The sequence below is a fragment of the Phaseolus vulgaris genome, chromosome 9 (genome assembly GCF_051622355.1).
Source record: "Phaseolus vulgaris cultivar YP4 chromosome 9, ASM5162235v1, whole genome shotgun sequence".
In the NCBI taxonomy this organism is placed as follows: domain Eukaryota; kingdom Viridiplantae; phylum Streptophyta; class Magnoliopsida; order Fabales; family Fabaceae; genus Phaseolus; species Phaseolus vulgaris.
Window position 1 is genome coordinate 3,321,227 of NC_143506.1, and position 17,757 is coordinate 3,338,983.

The 17,757-nt window shown below is 35.1% G+C and overlaps 1 protein-coding gene across 1 annotated transcript; it reads left to right on the top strand.

The window, feature by feature from the left end:
* Nucleotides 1-14,836: 14,836 nt before the first annotated feature.
* Nucleotides 14,837-17,091, top strand: LOC137822683 (polyol transporter 5). The gene is made up of 3 exons (XM_068627630.2): nucleotides 14,837-15,088; nucleotides 15,260-15,606; nucleotides 15,679-17,091. The coding sequence occupies exons 1-3, from the start codon at nucleotides 14,959-14,961 to the stop codon at nucleotides 16,744-16,746; spliced, it is 1,545 nt and encodes a 514-aa protein (XP_068483731.1). The 5' UTR covers nucleotides 14,837-14,958; the 3' UTR covers nucleotides 16,747-17,091.
* The last annotated feature ends 666 nt before the right edge of the window (nucleotides 17,092-17,757 follow it).

The window sequence follows — 17,757 nt, forward strand, 5'->3', positions numbered from 1 at the left end:
GTGTTATTCAATATGTACAAATGTGCTTGCAAGACTTCTGATCGAGATTTGCTTACAATATTCACACCACGTAAACATTTACTTGTAGAACGCCTGTGGTGCCATGAATTAGCTGGAACACCTATTGGATTTGCTTTTGTCATGTACTCTGAACAAAATTCAATACTTTCTTCAGCTATGTACCTTTCAATCATTGAAGCCTCTGGACGATAATGATTTTTCACATAACCTTTCAAAATTTTCATATACCGCTCAACAGGATACATCCATCTTAAGTACACTGGTCCACACAATCTAACCTCTCTTACCAGATGCACCACTAGATGAACCATGATGTCAAAAAAAGACGGAGGAAAAAACATTTCCAATTCACACAAGATAACAACAATTTCATTTTGAAGTTCATCTAGTTTTGAGGGATCAATGACTTTACAACAGATGGAAGAGAAGAATGAGCACAAACGGGTTATGGTGTGTCTAACTTTTTTGGTAAGATCCCACGGATAGCTACCGGCAACAACTGTTGTATCAAGATGTGACAATCATGAGACTTCAACCCAATTAACTTCAAATCTTGCATTGACACTAGACTCTTCACATTTGAGGAATGTCCTTGTGGCACTTTCACACCCTTTAGACATTGACAAAAACTAATTTTTTCATCTTTTGACATTGTGTAACAGGCTGGGGGCAAATATGTACGCTTACCCATTTGTATGGGTGCCAACTCGCCGCGTATGTTCATCTCAATCAAATCTAAACGAGCATTTAGACCATCCTTCGTCTTCCCGTTAATGTTAAGAAGTGTACCAATTAAGCTATCACACACATTCTTCTCAACATGCATTACATCTATACAATGTCTGACTTCTAACCTCGACCAGTACGGAAGATCAAAGAAGATTGATTTCTTCTTCCAAATATTTGTCACAGATGACTTTTTTTTGGACTTGCCGAAGGTGTGGTCTATGTTATTTACCTTTTCGTAAACCTCAACACCGGTTAATGGAATTGGTGGACCACTACCCTCTTGGTGTCCATTAAAGGCTTTTTTCAACCTCCGGTAAGGATGATGACTTCTAAGAAACCTCCGATGCCGAAGATATACTGTTTTCCTTCCATGTTTCAATTGTTGAGAAGCAGTGTCTTCTTCGCATATTGGACACGCTTTGTGACCCTTAACACTATAACCTGATAAGTTACCATATGCTGGAAAGTCATTGATGGTGCAAAATAACATGGCATGAAGCTTGAAAGTTTCATTAGCAAATCCGTCAAATACTTCGACACCCTGGTCCCACATTAACTTCAAATCTTCAATTAGGGGACTTAGATAAACATCAATATCATTCCCTGGTTGTTTCGGACCGGATATCATCATAGACAACATCATGTATTTTCGCTTCATGCACAATCCAGGAGGTAAGTTGTAAATAACTAGTAATACAGGCCATGAACTGTGATTTGTACTCATATTACCAAACGGATTCATTCCGTCTGTAGCTAAACCAAGTCGGATATTTCTTGATTCTTTACCAAATTCTGGAAAGTCATCATCAAATTTCTTCCATTGAATAGAATCAGCTGGATGTCGGTACATGCCATCGCATTTCCTCTCATCTGCATGCCATCTAAGATTCTTAGCATCGTCTGGGTTTGCAAACAAACGCTTCATCCTTGGAATGATGGGAAGATACCACATAACCTTCATTGGGGGTCCATGCTTTTCCATGTCATCAATAGAATCGTCATCTTTTTGTTTCAACTTATAACGTGATAACCCACACCTCGGACAACTTTTCAACAATTCAAAATCTTTCCGGTATAATATACAATCATTAGGACATGCATGTATCTTTTTGTACTCCATACCCATTGGACAAAGAATCTTTTTTGCCTCGTAATTACGATTAGGTAGACTATTTCCCTCTGGAAGCATATCCTTCAACAGCTGGAGCAATTCCGTGAAGCTTTTATCAGTCCATCCGTTTATTGCCTTCAAATTCATCAATCTTAACACCGCCGACAACCGTGTGAAGTTAGTTGATCCAGGATACAAAGGAGTCTCTGCATCTTTTGACATACTTTCATATCCATGCGCTTTTGCAAAACACTCAGCTCCCACATCACGAATCATGTCCTCCAATCGATCATCATCTCCATCATCGTGTACTGCTTCATCCATGGTAGAACCCACATATTCTTCAATTACGGAAACACATGGTAAATTTAATAATTCACCATGCCATGTCCAAGTTGTATAAGATCGAAGAAACCCATCACATAGCAGGTGTTCCCTCATGATATTCACATCCAGTATCCTTCCATTCAAACAGTTAACGCACGGACACCTGATCTTTGCTCCATCATGACCACTAATAATCGCGTTACGCTGCGCAAATTGTATAAATTCCTCTACTCCCCTTTCGTACTCATCACTTATACGAACAGCATTAATCCAACTTCGATCCATTATATATTCTGGAATATAGTTAGGATTTTCTAATAATTAGTATTCTCTTCAATCTCACACATTTGCCGAGGGTCGAACACCCCCGGACTCAATCCAAACACAATATTTCTATTCTAAAAGTAACAATAACTAACATAACATAAAACTTTTATTAAAATGTAATTAACAACTAACTAAATATGTCACTTCTAAAATTAAAATTCTAGAACAAAGTTTAATACACTATAGAATTATAATTCCATAAAGATTAATATCATATTCATTTTTATTTAAGTAAAAGTAGTTTAAAGTGACAATTATAAAAAATAAATGATGCCAGGGAAAAAAAGAAAGATATGCAAAGAGAAAGTGCAAAAAATAAAAATAATTACAAAAATAGAATTTATATATAATATAAATTTAAGAAAATAGAAATTATATAATACAAAAATTCAAAATACACACAAATATATATAAATTATTAGTTATTAGTTATACCTTCCAAGTTGTATTAGTTATTAATTAAATATATATTATAATACAGAAAAATAAAAATTCAAAATATTAAATATGAATTCAAAATTTTAAATATAAATTCAAAATATTAAATAAATACAACACCAACCTTTAGGTTGATGGTGATCGGAGACGAAGACGAAGGCGTAGGCGAAGGCGGTGGCGGAAGCAGTGGCGGTGGCGGAAGCAGTGGCGGTGGCGGAGCAGAAAAAACCAGCGAACCAATAGAACAGTAACCACCTATATGCAGAAAACGAGTAAGGAAACGAAATGACAATGCCAAGGAAGTGAATAATGACAATGACAAAAACGAAAACGAAAACAAACGTTGAAGCAGAGAGAGCTGAAACTTACAATGCAAAGCGGAGAGAGCTGAGAACGTTGAAACGAAGAGCGGAGAAGACGAAAGTGAAAGTGAAAACCAGTGGCGCGCTTCTATTTTTAGGGTAAAATTGATTTACAAATGCGGTTCTAGGGTAAGACCGCATTTGTAAATCAATTAAAATGAATTACAAATGCGGTCTTTACTATGACCGCAGTTGTAATTCATTTTAATTGATTTACAAATGCGGTCTTACCCTAGAACCGCATTTGTAAATCAATTTAATTACAAAAATGCCACCGCGTTTTTTACAAATGCGTTTAAACGCAAAGCCGCACTAAATAAATGGTCGTTGTTTTCAAATTTTGTACTAGTGGTTGTGTATAATACATTCGGGTACGACACAAGCAAGTGTTCCCTAAAGGCACTAAGGCCCGCGAGGGTTCGGGTTTTCAAGAAAAGACTGCATGCATGGCACGTGAATAATTAGCGCACCCACAGAATAGATGGCCCCGCAGCATTGGTACATGAGTTGGTACCTTGGCGGCCATACTGTAGGTCTATGCACTCCAGTAAAGGGAAGTCGTATGCGCTAGATTACGCTAAGATTGTGTAATAGCGGCGCAAGGACATTCTCCCAGGAACCCTAAGCCCACTAAGAGACGTGTGAACATAACAAAAGTAACCTATAAAAAGAGTGGTAAGAACCTAGCAAGGTACGCCGTTTATAAGACTGAAACTGTTTTACATACATTACTGTTTCTTTAACCCTTACTGACTTGAGCGTCGGAATGCAAACGGTCGTTAGGACGTCATTTGTCTCTACAAGTAAAGCGTTCTTCAACCTAAGGAAGTGCGAGAGAAGAAGGAGACAGGTGGGACCTGAAGTTGCCGTTAGAGTCAACCAACAACCAAGTCAACCGGCGAGAACAAAAATATTTCCTGACACGTATGTTATGCAATGAATAGTTGACTATGGTGTTGAGGATGCACGACATAATAATTGTTAAAGAAGAAGATTATAAAAGTTATAAATAATAGAAGGGTAAGGGAGTGTAAATTTTGGTGAGGCAAAATGTTTATCTGAATGTAATGTGGTTACAGTTACAGAGATTCAGAAAACCTTTTGTTTGCGTATGTGCATGTGGGAGGCTGCAGATGGCGAGAAGTATACGTCACAAACAACAATGCAGAGCACTTTTAAAGGCATTCAAGATTGCCAAGTGTGCCATGGAGAAAACATGGATATAGGAAATTTCCATTTTCAATCATTACATTGTTTTGCTTTTTGATTAATGTTTAACAACTCGATTATATATAACATTTCATAACATCTTTTTTTATAAATATAAAATTAAATTAAACTTAAAATTTATTTTTTAATAATTAACATAATCGATCACATAAGCTTGTTTTAGACACATATATTTGATGAAAATGCATTGTAATTATGGAAGCAGATTATAAAGCTCACATTGTATTTTATTTAACTTACAGTACAATTTGCTTTCATTTACTAGATCTGAGAAAACATGGCAGTAAGTTGTTGTCATTGCCCTTTGTAGAAATTCAAACTTTGGTGGATGTTTCTTTTGGTAGTGTAATTGAACTCAGTGAAATGCCACTGGTCTTAGAACAGAAGAAAATATGAGATTGAGAGAAACCATATATAATGGCAGATTGAAATGGTCCACTCAGTTTTTTATTTTAAAATTTCATTTTTTTTTCAAAATTTAATTATTTTATTGAGACTTGACTACCCAACACACTCGAATCCATTAGGTTAGTTTGGTTAGAATTGTCCACGGAAAAACTACAGAACCCAATATGCTTTAATTGATTTGGACTTCTAAACACTTCAAACTCCACTAATCACTGGCCAATAACATCCTTTTGAAAGTTATTGAACAATAATTAATGTTTTTTTTAAGATAGAATATAATAATTTATGGTTAACATGAATTTATTTTTAACATTATTTGTTTAAATATTAAGACGATACACGTTAATTAGTTGTGAATATATGCTAAAAAACTATCAAGTTCAGCAGTAATGACAAAGAATTAAAGAAAGGAAAAAAACTGAGAAAACAAGTTTGCTAAGTTTTTTTTTTTTTAAATAAAAATTTTCATGTTAGTCACCACTATCCAACTTAAGATCTCAAATAGGCTGACAACTCAAGTAACAACAATCATTTGTCATCACATGAAAAAATTATTATTAAAAAAAGAAAGAAAATACAAAAATACGGGAGGACTAGACCAAAATCCATATATTAATAAAAAACGATACATAGGTAGACTATACATATTCATACAAAATTCTAAAAACATACAAGATGAAAACCTATTATACCAATGAAAAGATTCTCTATGAATAAATCCTAAATTAGCCAACTTATCAACATACGCATTCCCTTCACGAAAAATATGAGTAACCCTAAACTTAATTTTCCCACAGTAATTAAGACAAATATTTCATCAATTACAAAGCATTCAAGGAACATTTGTCCTAGCAGTAAACGCAACACAAGTCAAAGCAGAGTCACATTCCAAGTAGACATTAGTAAGCCCCATCTTTTGAGCTTCCTCCATAGCATGTATAACCCTATAAAAGTCAGCAACCAGAGTAGTCTGAACTTCAAAAAACGTAGAAAAAGCTCCAATAAATTCTCCCATACTCCCACGGAAAATACCTCCACAAGTAGCAAGACTAGGATATCCCCTAGCAGCCCCATCAATGTTAATTTTAACCCAACTTGATGAAGGAAACTCCCATCTAACCGGAAGAGGACGTAGAACTTTACCAGTATGAGTGTTAATAACAAAAAACTTGAGCACATTGAAATCGAACATATCATTCTTCATTGAAGCTTTATACGAATTACCCACTAGACAAGTTAAATCTTTAATAACCAAAATAGCCCTAGAAACCTCAGTTTTATCCTGAAAACGAGCATAATTCCTCATACGCCATATCATCCAAATAGAAAAAGTTATCACAACAAGCTTAATCAATTTAACCAACAGACTACCATCACTCTTAATAAAAGAAAGAAAATCATCCTTATTAGAGAAATGATAAGTAGGAAAAATGTTTCGAACCCAACTCCAAATACGCAAAGCATTAGAACATTCAAAAAATAAATGTTGAATAAATTCCTCGTGCTTTTCACAAAGCGTACACATAGAATAAATATGCAGACCTTTATTTTGAATATGTTGATCTGTAGGAAGCCGCCCATGAAAAACTTTCCAAAGAACAAGAGTTTTGGAAGGCAGAATATATGAAGACCAAATAAATTTATCCCAACCACAGGAAACTCTTGGATCAAAGAAAAAAGCCCTAGCCGATTTAAGAGTGAGACAACCAAACTCATCTAGAATCCAATTAGGAATATCCTGTTCCGCCCCAACCATGATATGACTAAAAAGATGATGCATCTACTGTAAAGACAATGGAATATTATAATCACCACTTGTCCAAACCTGAGAGACTGTATCCGGAATACTAGCACCATTAGATAATCCTACAATATTTGCTAAAGAAGTAGTAGCACACCATTTATCATTCCCAAAATTTGGTGTAATTCTATATATAAATTTGTCTTATTTCACATCCATATGGAAAAATTCACAATTTATGGGTGAAGTTTTAATGCAATTTTATTGATGGAAACACAACCATAGATGAATCTCTTATGCAATTTTATGAATCTAAATCAGTTAGTAATCTCACAAATAGTAAATTGATTATTATTTTATCTTATATTCATATTAACGAATCTAATAACAACTCAACTCTAATTATTCGTAGCAACAAATTCATATTAAAGTTCCATTTCTTTTTATATTCTTATCCACACTTTGGAGTTGAAAAATCTTTCAAATCTTCATCTATTTCTAAATCTCATTTTTGCTCCACACAAAAGTTTCACCCTCGGTAAGTGTAAATTGTATACATAATCCAGATGTGCGAATTGGGGTACTAAATCTATGAAGAGTCCTTGTCATGCATCACAAACATAACATCATATCACTTTGGACTACCAAGCAGGGAGTGCCCTATTTCATGCTCTCTTTATGTACGTTTGCACAGTAAAGCAGAAAGAATGAAAAAGAATAAATTTATGGAAAATTATAAATAGTTTTTTAATTACTTCTGATATATTCTGACGGGTGTTGAACAACAAATCTAGAGTAGAGGACTCTTGTCTCTCCATATGTGTTTGTTAAAAATTTAACTTATCATCCCACTATTTTTTCTGAAATTGAGATCATAAAATTATCCAAATCTAATTTTTATTTAATTAAATTATTTCGTAGTTTATAAATTTTATCAAAATAAGATAAGTTGATCTCACTCTTTTAAATTATATGAATTAAACTTATTAAAAAATAAACTTTAAATCTAACTCAACCTTATAAAACTAATATGATAATGGATGGTTTAGTAAGTCCAACAAACTCTCACTAGAATATGTTATAAATGACTCTGATACTATATTACGAACTTTAAACATAACTAAATCTTATAAAATCGACTATGAGTTTTGCACCCACTTATATTATGAATGTTTTTATCTCAGTTTAATATGAGATCTCTAGTAAAACTCAAATTAAAATTTAAGCTCATTGATTAAATAGTCTCTGGATTGAGCCACACATAATTCAATTTCTTTACTTCAAGAATTAGCTAATAAATATCTATGCTAAACATATGACTGTTTAAACTCTGATATAAAAATCTTCAATTTCTTTAGTTATAATATTGATATAGATTATTTATACACACTTCTATTACTAAAATCATAAAATTTAATAGATTCTAAGTCTTGCCTGATCTTTTTTTTTATCAGCAAAAAAGAATTAATAAATAAAATGAATTGTTTAAGGGATGATCCAACCCTTTTACAAAACAACTCTTAAAAAACTCTTCCTCCCTCCCTAAAAAAAAGACATGCTGAACATACAAAACCACAATACAAGCAAAAAACGCACACATAAGAGGTCAAATAGTCATCCTTATACAAGTTACCGGATCCAAGCACCAATCAGAAAAAAAAGAACATCCTAGAACGAGACTTAGAATAGATCCAAGACCAAACCTTGACTTGAACCATTGCAAATACTTCAGATGCATCAACATTTCCCCTATTAAAAATGACATTGTTCCTTTGTTTCCAAATTTCACTCACGACACCAACCCAAAAAGCTCCCCAAAAATCATTAACCAGACCAGAAGCATTACACAGCCCGAACTGAATAAAATTTAGCATAGGGTCAGAGTGAGTGATAGACACCATGCCAAGCTACTCAAACAAAGACACCAAACAAGTCAAGCAAATCTACAAGTAAAAAACAGATGGTAGTTAGACTCCTCCTCCTTTCCACACAAACAACACAAAAGGTTATCAACCACTATTCCACGCCTTTCCAAGTTTACCGTAGTAGCGATCCTATTCTCCAACACCCTTCAGGCCGTGAACAGAGCAGAAGGCAAAACTTTACATCTCCACAACTTACCATAAGCAGAAGACAACTCCTCCTCACGATCCTGCCTAAGCAAAGTGTAGGCAAAACTTACCTAATATGTTTGAAACTCTCCAACCTTCCACACCCACCTATCCTTCACTCTCGAAATCAACACCGCCCCTTGCAACTCTTGAAGAAAACGACTCTCTAAAGACTTCTCCCACTCAAATAATGACCTTCTCCAATCAACCTTCCAAATCCATACCTCGTTAATCCAATCCCCAAACTGATCCACCTTTGCTTCTTTTGTCGAGCTCAAAGAATAAAGTCTTGGAAAAGCCCTCTTCAGTGCACCATAGTTCAACCAAATGTCCTTCTAGAACATAATATCTCTCCCCTCACCAACTTTCCACTTAACAGCGTCTTCAAAGTTCCTTCCCCAACCTTCCGAAGTTCACACCTCTTTCAGATCCTTCCACCATAGCGAACCTCTAGCACGATTCTTGTCCTCTCTCAAGCTTCTCCAACCACCATATTTAGAATCAATAATCTCCTTCCACAAACCACCATTTTCCGTCCCCAATCTCCAAATCCACTTTCCCAACAAAGCCAAGTTAAAAACCCTCAAGTCAATAATATCAAGGTCACCAATCTCGCGAGGCTCACAAACCTTTTTCCAAGAGGCCCAAGCAATTTTCCTTCCTTCTGAACCCCAACCCCAAAGAAAGTTCCTTTGAATCCTTACTATCTTATTCGCCACCGCCGACGACATTTTGAACAGACACATAAAAAACAGCGGTAAAGAAGAGAGGACCGACTTTATCAAACAAATCCTCCCAGCTAAAGACAAACACCTCCCCTTCCATTTACTTAATATTGCCTTCACTCTTTCCACCACCCCACTCCAAAAAGCGCCACGTTTATGACACCCCCTATCGGCAGACCCAAATAAATAAAAGGAGTAGTCATCACATCGCAATCCAAAATTGCCGCAAACCGCTAAAGGGAAAACTGGTCTATCCCAATCCCTCCAATTTTTCTCTTCGAGAAATTGACCCTTAGCCAAGAGGCAAGTTCAAAGCAAAGCAGAATCGTCTTTAAGTTGAAAACACTTTTATTGTTGGTGTCGCAAAAACACAAAGTATCATCAGCGTATTGTAACATGTTTACCCTTACTTTATCCCTTTCAACCTCCATACTACCAATCAAATTTTTCACTTCTGTCAGCCTTAACGCCCCAGCCAAACCCTCTGCCGCCAACAGGAACAAAAAAGGAGCTAAAGGATCACCTTGACGTAACCCCTTCTTAGGAAGAAACTCCTTAGTAGGACTTTCATTCATGAGAACAGACATGGAAGAAGGTTCTAGACAACCCTTTATCCACCGGATCCATTTACCGCAAAAACCTAACCTATCTAACATGTAAAAAATAAACTCCCAACTAACTGAGTCGTAAGCCTTCTCATAATAAACTTTAAAGAAAACACAACTCTTCTTTTTTCTTTTAACTTCTTCCAGAACTTCATTACTAACACGCTATCTAGCAACCCCCTTCCTTCAAGAAAAGCCGACTGTCTGATATCTATAACTTTGCAGATTTGCAGATCACCTTCTTCAAGCGTAAAAACAATGCTTTTGAAATGATTTTATATAAACAACCAACAAGCGAAATGGGTCTAAATTCTCCGAGTTGCCGAGGGTTGTCTACTTTTGGAATTAAGCACAGGAACGACGCATTAGATTCCCTAGGCCATTTCCCAATGGCCTCAAAATCCTTTACTGCCAACATCACGTCCTTTTTAATAATATCCCAGCAGAACTTTAAAAAACCAAAGTTAAAACCATCAGGGCCAGGACTCTTTGAACTGTCACAACACCAAACAACCGCCCTAATTTCCTCTTCAGAAAAGGCGTCAGTCAACATCTCACTATCTGCCTCAGAAATAGTATTGAAGCTCGCATTATCCAACCTAACCTGGCAAACATCCTTTCGGGCAAACCTTTCTTCAAAGAATACCTTAACCTTGTCCTTGACCACATCCTTATCCTACACCAGCTGCCATTAACAAAAACTCCATGTAACGCATTCTTTGCCCTTCTCCAGTTAACTTATGAGTGAAAAAACTTTGTATTAATGTCCCCTTGTTTCATCCACTTTTGCCTAACTTTCTGATGCAAAATCGCCTCTTGTTTGAACAAGAATTTGTTGAAATCAACTAAAAGAGTCCTTTTATCCTCCCTCTCTGACTCATTTAGACCTCTTTCATCATCACGTGCATCAAACTTGTTAATCTTCTTTTTCAGCTCCTCACTAATTCGATATATGTCCCCGAAAACTTCTTTGTTCCACACTTTTAAATCTGCTTTGAGCTTCTTCAGTTTTTCTTTGAAAATAAAAATCCCACCTCCTTGAACATCATAATTAGACCACTTTAACCTTACCAATTCTTTAAACCTTCTGTCTTTTTGCCAAACATCCAAACACCTGAAAGGTTTCAGACCCCAATCTACATACCCGTCTTTTAACACCACGACAGAATGATCAGAAACTGTTATGTTTAAAACAGATTGTTGGCAATGTGGCCAATTATCGAGCCATTCCTTTGACACAAGCACCCTGTCAATCCTACTTTTCACCATACCATTGGGTTTATACCAAGTAAACTTCCTTCCAACCAACGGGATATCCATTAGTTCAGATTTTTCAATAAACACATTGAAACCTTTAATTTCTCTAGAATAATCTGACTCAAAAATCATACTCTTCCTTTCCTCCTGCCGTCTGATAGAATTAAAGTCCCCTAAAACACACCAGGCCCTTGACATTTGATTCATTATGAAACCGAAGATCGCATCCCACACCTCTTTCTTGTCCCTCAGAGAACCAGAACAATAGACATTCACTATTGTTACAGGAACCCCGTTACCAACCTTCCAGAGTCCCTCTATAATAGAAAAATTCCTGTCATTGACAAAGCTAATCATCTGGAAACTCTTAATACTCCAAATCGTGATAATCCCACCAGCATTATTAATACCCCCATTTACAACCCAATCTACTTCGTTGGAGCCCCATAGGAGGCAAACCTTCTCCAAGTCGAACTCTGAACACTTCGTCTCTTGTAAGCATACCATATCCGCCTGCTCCTTACCAATCAGCTCCCGTATGTATTTTCTTTTAATGTTTCCACCTACCCCTCTCACATTCAGGCTAATTATCTTCATCATTTAACACACAATTCTCCCTCCTTACCTTCCTCACCTTGCTACCATCCTCAAAAGTCAAAGGATGTAAACTACTAATGACGAAATCCTCCCGCCCTGAAAAAGAGAAACATGATTCCTCACCTGAAATTTTCACATACCAATCCAGATTACGTCCAGCTTCCTTTCCAATTCAGAGGCGTCTAATATTCCCTAAAACCGGACAAAACCAAACCTCTGATTCCTTGAGTTAAGTTTTCTGAAAATGAAGACATTCGGAACTCTTCCCCATCTCATAAAAACTTTGCATAAATCCCTTTCAAAAAAGTGATTAGGAAAGTTAGTGAAAAAGAAGGAAGTCTCTGCCATTTACATGCACACAACCTCACCCAAAAAAACACTCCCCCTCTCTCTATGTGCTTTTTAAGTCTTGCCTGATCTTAATTTGAAAAGTTTGTAATATTAGCAACACACTGAATAAATTATCTTTTTTATTGTTTTTATTTATTGTTTGGTGAGTATTTGTATTTTTTTATCAATAAAAAATAAAATAAAATAAATAATTAAAGCATATTTTAACCCTAACTCAACCTTATTATAATAAATAAATTATATATATATATATATATATATATATATATATATAATCAGAATAGTATGTATACATAAAATCCTCTACAAAACCGCGTTTTAATTAAGAAGAAAATGATGTAAAGAATGATGAGATGTATTATGAGAGGTTTGCTACCATGGTGGGAACCTTCCCAGCATACGTCCAAAAAAGTGAAAGTTAAAGATTTTAAACGCAGATGTTGACCTGCATGCACCTCAAAGTTCCACATACAAAATCACGTGGACTATATCTTATTTTCATGTCAAAACTATATACTATAATTATCACATATTCCCAACTATAAATTCATAATGAATATAATCATATCATCAACTGAATTCGGTCCATATTCGTGCATATCATATATAATAAATACTGTACATGGTTTATCAATTGGTAGCATTGCAGGATACAGTTTTTTTTTTTTTTATCACGGAGTGAACAAAATCTAAAAGGAACTTGATAAATAAAAATTGTATTGACAACATTTGCGTAGTTGATTAATTGTATATCTTAACAAAAGTTGCCCAAAACCCTCCAATGCACGAGGAAATAGGGCACCCAAGAGGAATGATCTTAATAATATTATTTACTGTGTATGATTCTATATAAGTATTTAATGATATTATTTATATGATACTAGTTTTAGGATTAATTACCTTGTTATATATGGTATTTTTCATGACTTTTGCATTATTATCTGCCCAATCACAAAAATTAAGAGTCTATCTTTACTCTTTTGTGAAAATTCTAAATAAACATCATATTTTCATAAAAAATTAAATATTTCTATTTTCTTATAAAATTTAAATAAAAATACATTTAACTTTTTGTCAAAATTTTAGCAAACTTCCAGAAAAGGCTCGAAATGTCTTGAGAATTAATTAATGCTTAAAATAAGTCATGATTATGCATATTGAGATTTAGAAAACTAATCATTTACAAATATGTAATCTTGTAATATATAAACTTATCGTACAAAATTTATATAGATTACATTTACTTGTATAAAAGGATTTAATTAATCCGTTTGTTAAATTGTTAAAACAAAATATACAAATGTACATAAAAAAAATTACATCATTTTATGATGAACTAATTAAAGTGTATCTTGACCCATAAATATAAACTGCGTAACTGTCATAGATAACATTACTACGAACAACTGTTCAAAATGCATGACTTATTACTGTGTGTTGTCTTAATCAGGTTATTTTTTCTTAATCAGAAATATTATTATTTCTTCTATCCTTATTGAAATTCTGTTTTAAAGAGAAGCTCAACAAATTTAAAAGCACATGCATCGTTTCTATAAACAACAGATAATATCATAATAACATCATCAAATAGTTTTTCATAAGCAATTATAAAATATAAGAAAAAAAACTTTTTATAAATTAAAATTAATATGCATAAGTTAATTTATTGATCCTTTTGTATCTAATTTATTTTTAATATATATATATATATATATATCTTTTTTTTCTAAAAATATTTATGGAAAGATTCACTTAATAATAAATCCCAATTTTACTTCTTTTTAAGACAAAATCATCCTCAACATCCAGATTTTGTAAAACTTTTTTTTTTTTTCATGAAACTCTAGAACGCGTAGTTTAGAATGATAAAAGGATTCGATCAAAACTTAAAATTCAGATTTGTTTAAACAAGCTATTCTCTAACACTTTTAGGAGAGAAAATAATGAGAAAAAGTTAAAATTAGTTTAGATATGAATTAATTTGTAAAATTAACTTTTTAAATTTTTTTATTTTAATTTAAACTTAAACTAATTTTGACTTGTATAAAAAAAATCATTTTAGTTTTTGTAATTTTATAAAAAATAAATAAATTTATCTAATTTATTAATATAAAAACAATCTTGATAATGTTTAACTGAAAACATAGAAACTAGGAACAATATTTTTATACTACACCACTGAACTAAGGTTTGAAGACCTGAAAGACGCAATAAAAGACACTAAACACTCAGTAATCCACAGACTAATAATCAATCCATGGTGTAATTAATCGAGAAACAGCAATTAATGGTTTAAAGTTTAAAGTGTGTAGATTAAGAAATGGATGGTTTATTAAAAAGAAGTAAAAAGGAGGTGGTGACTTGAGAGAGGCAAACCCATTAGCCATTGTCGCAATTTTGAAGCAGTAAGATGAACAACAATGACGACGACGTTTCTAAGAGAGGGGACACCTCTGTCTAAGCTCATGTGAATCTCCTCTATATAAACCATTCCTCCTCCATAACTTTTCTTCCACCTCCTTCTCCCAGTATCAGTATCAGTATATCAGTAGTATCAGTGGTTCTCATGGCCACTCAAACATAGACTGCATATAGTGAAGATTAGAGATATAGTGAAGATGGAGGAGGGCAAAGCAGCAGCTCAGAAATCTCTTGAGGATTTTGATCCTAAAAAGGCTCCAAAAAGGAACAAGTTTGCTTTCGCTTGTGCCATATTGGCTTCCATGACTTCCATATTACTTGGCTATGGTGAGTGAGTGTTGTTAATAATATATAATAACTGCACGTGGACATGACATGCATGAGTAAATGAGTTTTAATAACTACCTCCTAGGTTTAATTAACGTTATTTTTTTCCTCTTCTGCACCAAGTACTATGCTACATTCTGTTTTGTTTGATGATGATGATGATGATTACAGACGTTGGGGTGATGAGTGGAGCGGTGATATATATAAAGAGGGACCTGAAACTGACGGACGTGCAAATCGAGATCGTGGTTGGAATCATCAACCTGTACTCTCTGATAGGTTCGTGCCTCGCCGGGAGAACCTCGGACTGGATCGGTCGGCGTTACACGATCGTCCTGGCCGGAGGCATCTTCTTCATGGGAGCCATCCTCATGGGATTCTCTCCAAACTATCCCTTTCTCATGTTCGCGCGATTTGTGGCGGGCGTTGGCATCGGTTATGCTCTCATGATTGCCCCCGTCTACACGGCAGAAGTGTCCCCTCCTTCGTGTCGTGGCTTTCTCACCTCCTTCCCCGAGGTATATATATAGGTAGTAGAATGTAAGTAAATTTGAAAGATGATTTAACTGACATGGTTGATATTGATGAAGGTATTCGTGAATGGAGGGATATTACTGGGATACATATCAAACTATGGCTTTTCCAAGCTGCCGCTTCACATGGGATGGAGGATGATGCTGGGAGTGGGGGCGGTGCCTTCGGTGATCCTGGCGGTGGGAGTGTTGGCCATGCCGGAGTCCCCACGGTGGTTGGTCATGAGAGGTAGGCTCGCCGAAGCCACAAAAGTCCTCAACAAAATCTCTGACTCTCCCCAGGAGGCTCAGCTCAGGCTAGCAGATATCAAAGCCGCCGCCGGAATCCCGGAGAACTGCAACGCCGACGTCGTTGAAGTGGCGAACCAGAACAGCGGCGGCGATGGTGTATGGAAAGAGCTGCTCCTTTACCCTACGCCCGCGGTGCGTCACATCCTGATCGCCGCTCTGGGCCTCCACTTCTTCCAACAGGCTTCCGGCATAGACGCCGTCGTGCTGTACAGCCCCGAGATTTTCAAAAAGGCTGGCCTGGAATCCGATGGCGAGCAGCTTCTCGCAACCGTGGCCGTTGGATTCGCCAAGACGGTTTTCATCTTAGTGGCTACGTTTTTGTTGGATCGGGTCGGGCGCCGCCCCTTGTTATTGACCAGCGTTGGCGGCATGGTCTTCTCGCTTCTCACGCTCGCCGTTAGCCTCACCGTCATTGAGCGCTCACGCGCCGAGCTGAAGTGGGCCATTGGTCTGAGCATAGCGACGGTTTTGTCGTACGTGTCGACGTTCTCCGTTGGGGCGGGTCCCATCACCTGGGTATACAGCTCGGAGATCTTCCCGTTGAGGCTACGCGCCCAGGGTGCGGCTATGGGAGTTGTGGTGAATAGAGTGACGAGTGGAGTGATCTCAATGACGTTCTTGTCCCTGTCTAATAAGATAACTATTGGTGGGGCCTTCTTCATCTTTGGGGGAATAGCGATGTGTGGATGGATCTTCTTCTTTACCATGCTCCCTGAAACACAGGGCAAGACCCTTGAGGAAACGGAAGAGTGTTTTGGTAAATTCGGTTCATGGTCCCACAGCAAGGGTAATAAGGACACTCACAACAGTGCAGAGATAGAATTAGTCAATTGAAATAATGGCGCTACTAATTCTCCACTTCTTCACATTATATTACATATTATTAGGATTAAATATGTTTGTTAAAAAAAACACAAAAAAATCTTAGTAAGATCTATTTTAATAGTTTTTTTATTAGAAATATTTAATAAATTCAAAGTTTAAGCTAAAAAAAAAACCAATTTCGATATCACGACAAAACATATATAACCCGTATTATTACTATACTTCTATTATCTTATGATCACGATTTGTTATGATGGGGAGAAGAGAGAAGCAGGAGTGTGAAAGTGTGGTAATATATTCCAACCGAAGCCACCCTTTTAAAACACTAATATTGGTAATATTCGATGGAATTTTATTACCTACTTTTTTTCTTTGTGTATTTTATTTCAATTACATAAACATGGAAAGATCTGTATATTCTCTTTCTAATCGAACTACCAAACTTTCAATATCCTGCTATCATATATAACTAATTCACTTACAATGATGACAAGTGTTAATGCTAATTGCATCCACACAAACAGTGAGTATCGAATACGAGTAAATATTTATTATCAGGCTTAATTTATTTTACTACTTTTATTTCTTGTATTCAGTTCCACCTTCTATTAGTATTAATAAATGGTATGCTGTCCCATTCTTCTAAATTGACTTTAAGGTTTTTTTTGGGTCAAGAAAATTTGAAAAAAAAAAGTGGAAATGTTTGAATTAAGAGAAAAAATTGTAAGATTTCATTAATGTGATAAAATAAATTTAATTTTAAAAGTTAAATTTTGAAAATATAAAATAAATTTTAAATAAATAAAATATTATAAATTTCTAATAATTAAAAATAATCATTTTACTTCGTATTAAAATTTAAATTTGATAATTTTATTTACTGATTATTTTAATTACTTATTTACAAAATATAATTATTATTAAAAGTTAATTATATTACAAAATATTATCAATTAACATATATATATATATATATAATCAAATAAGATGATATATTTTTAGTGAAAGATTAACCTCGTT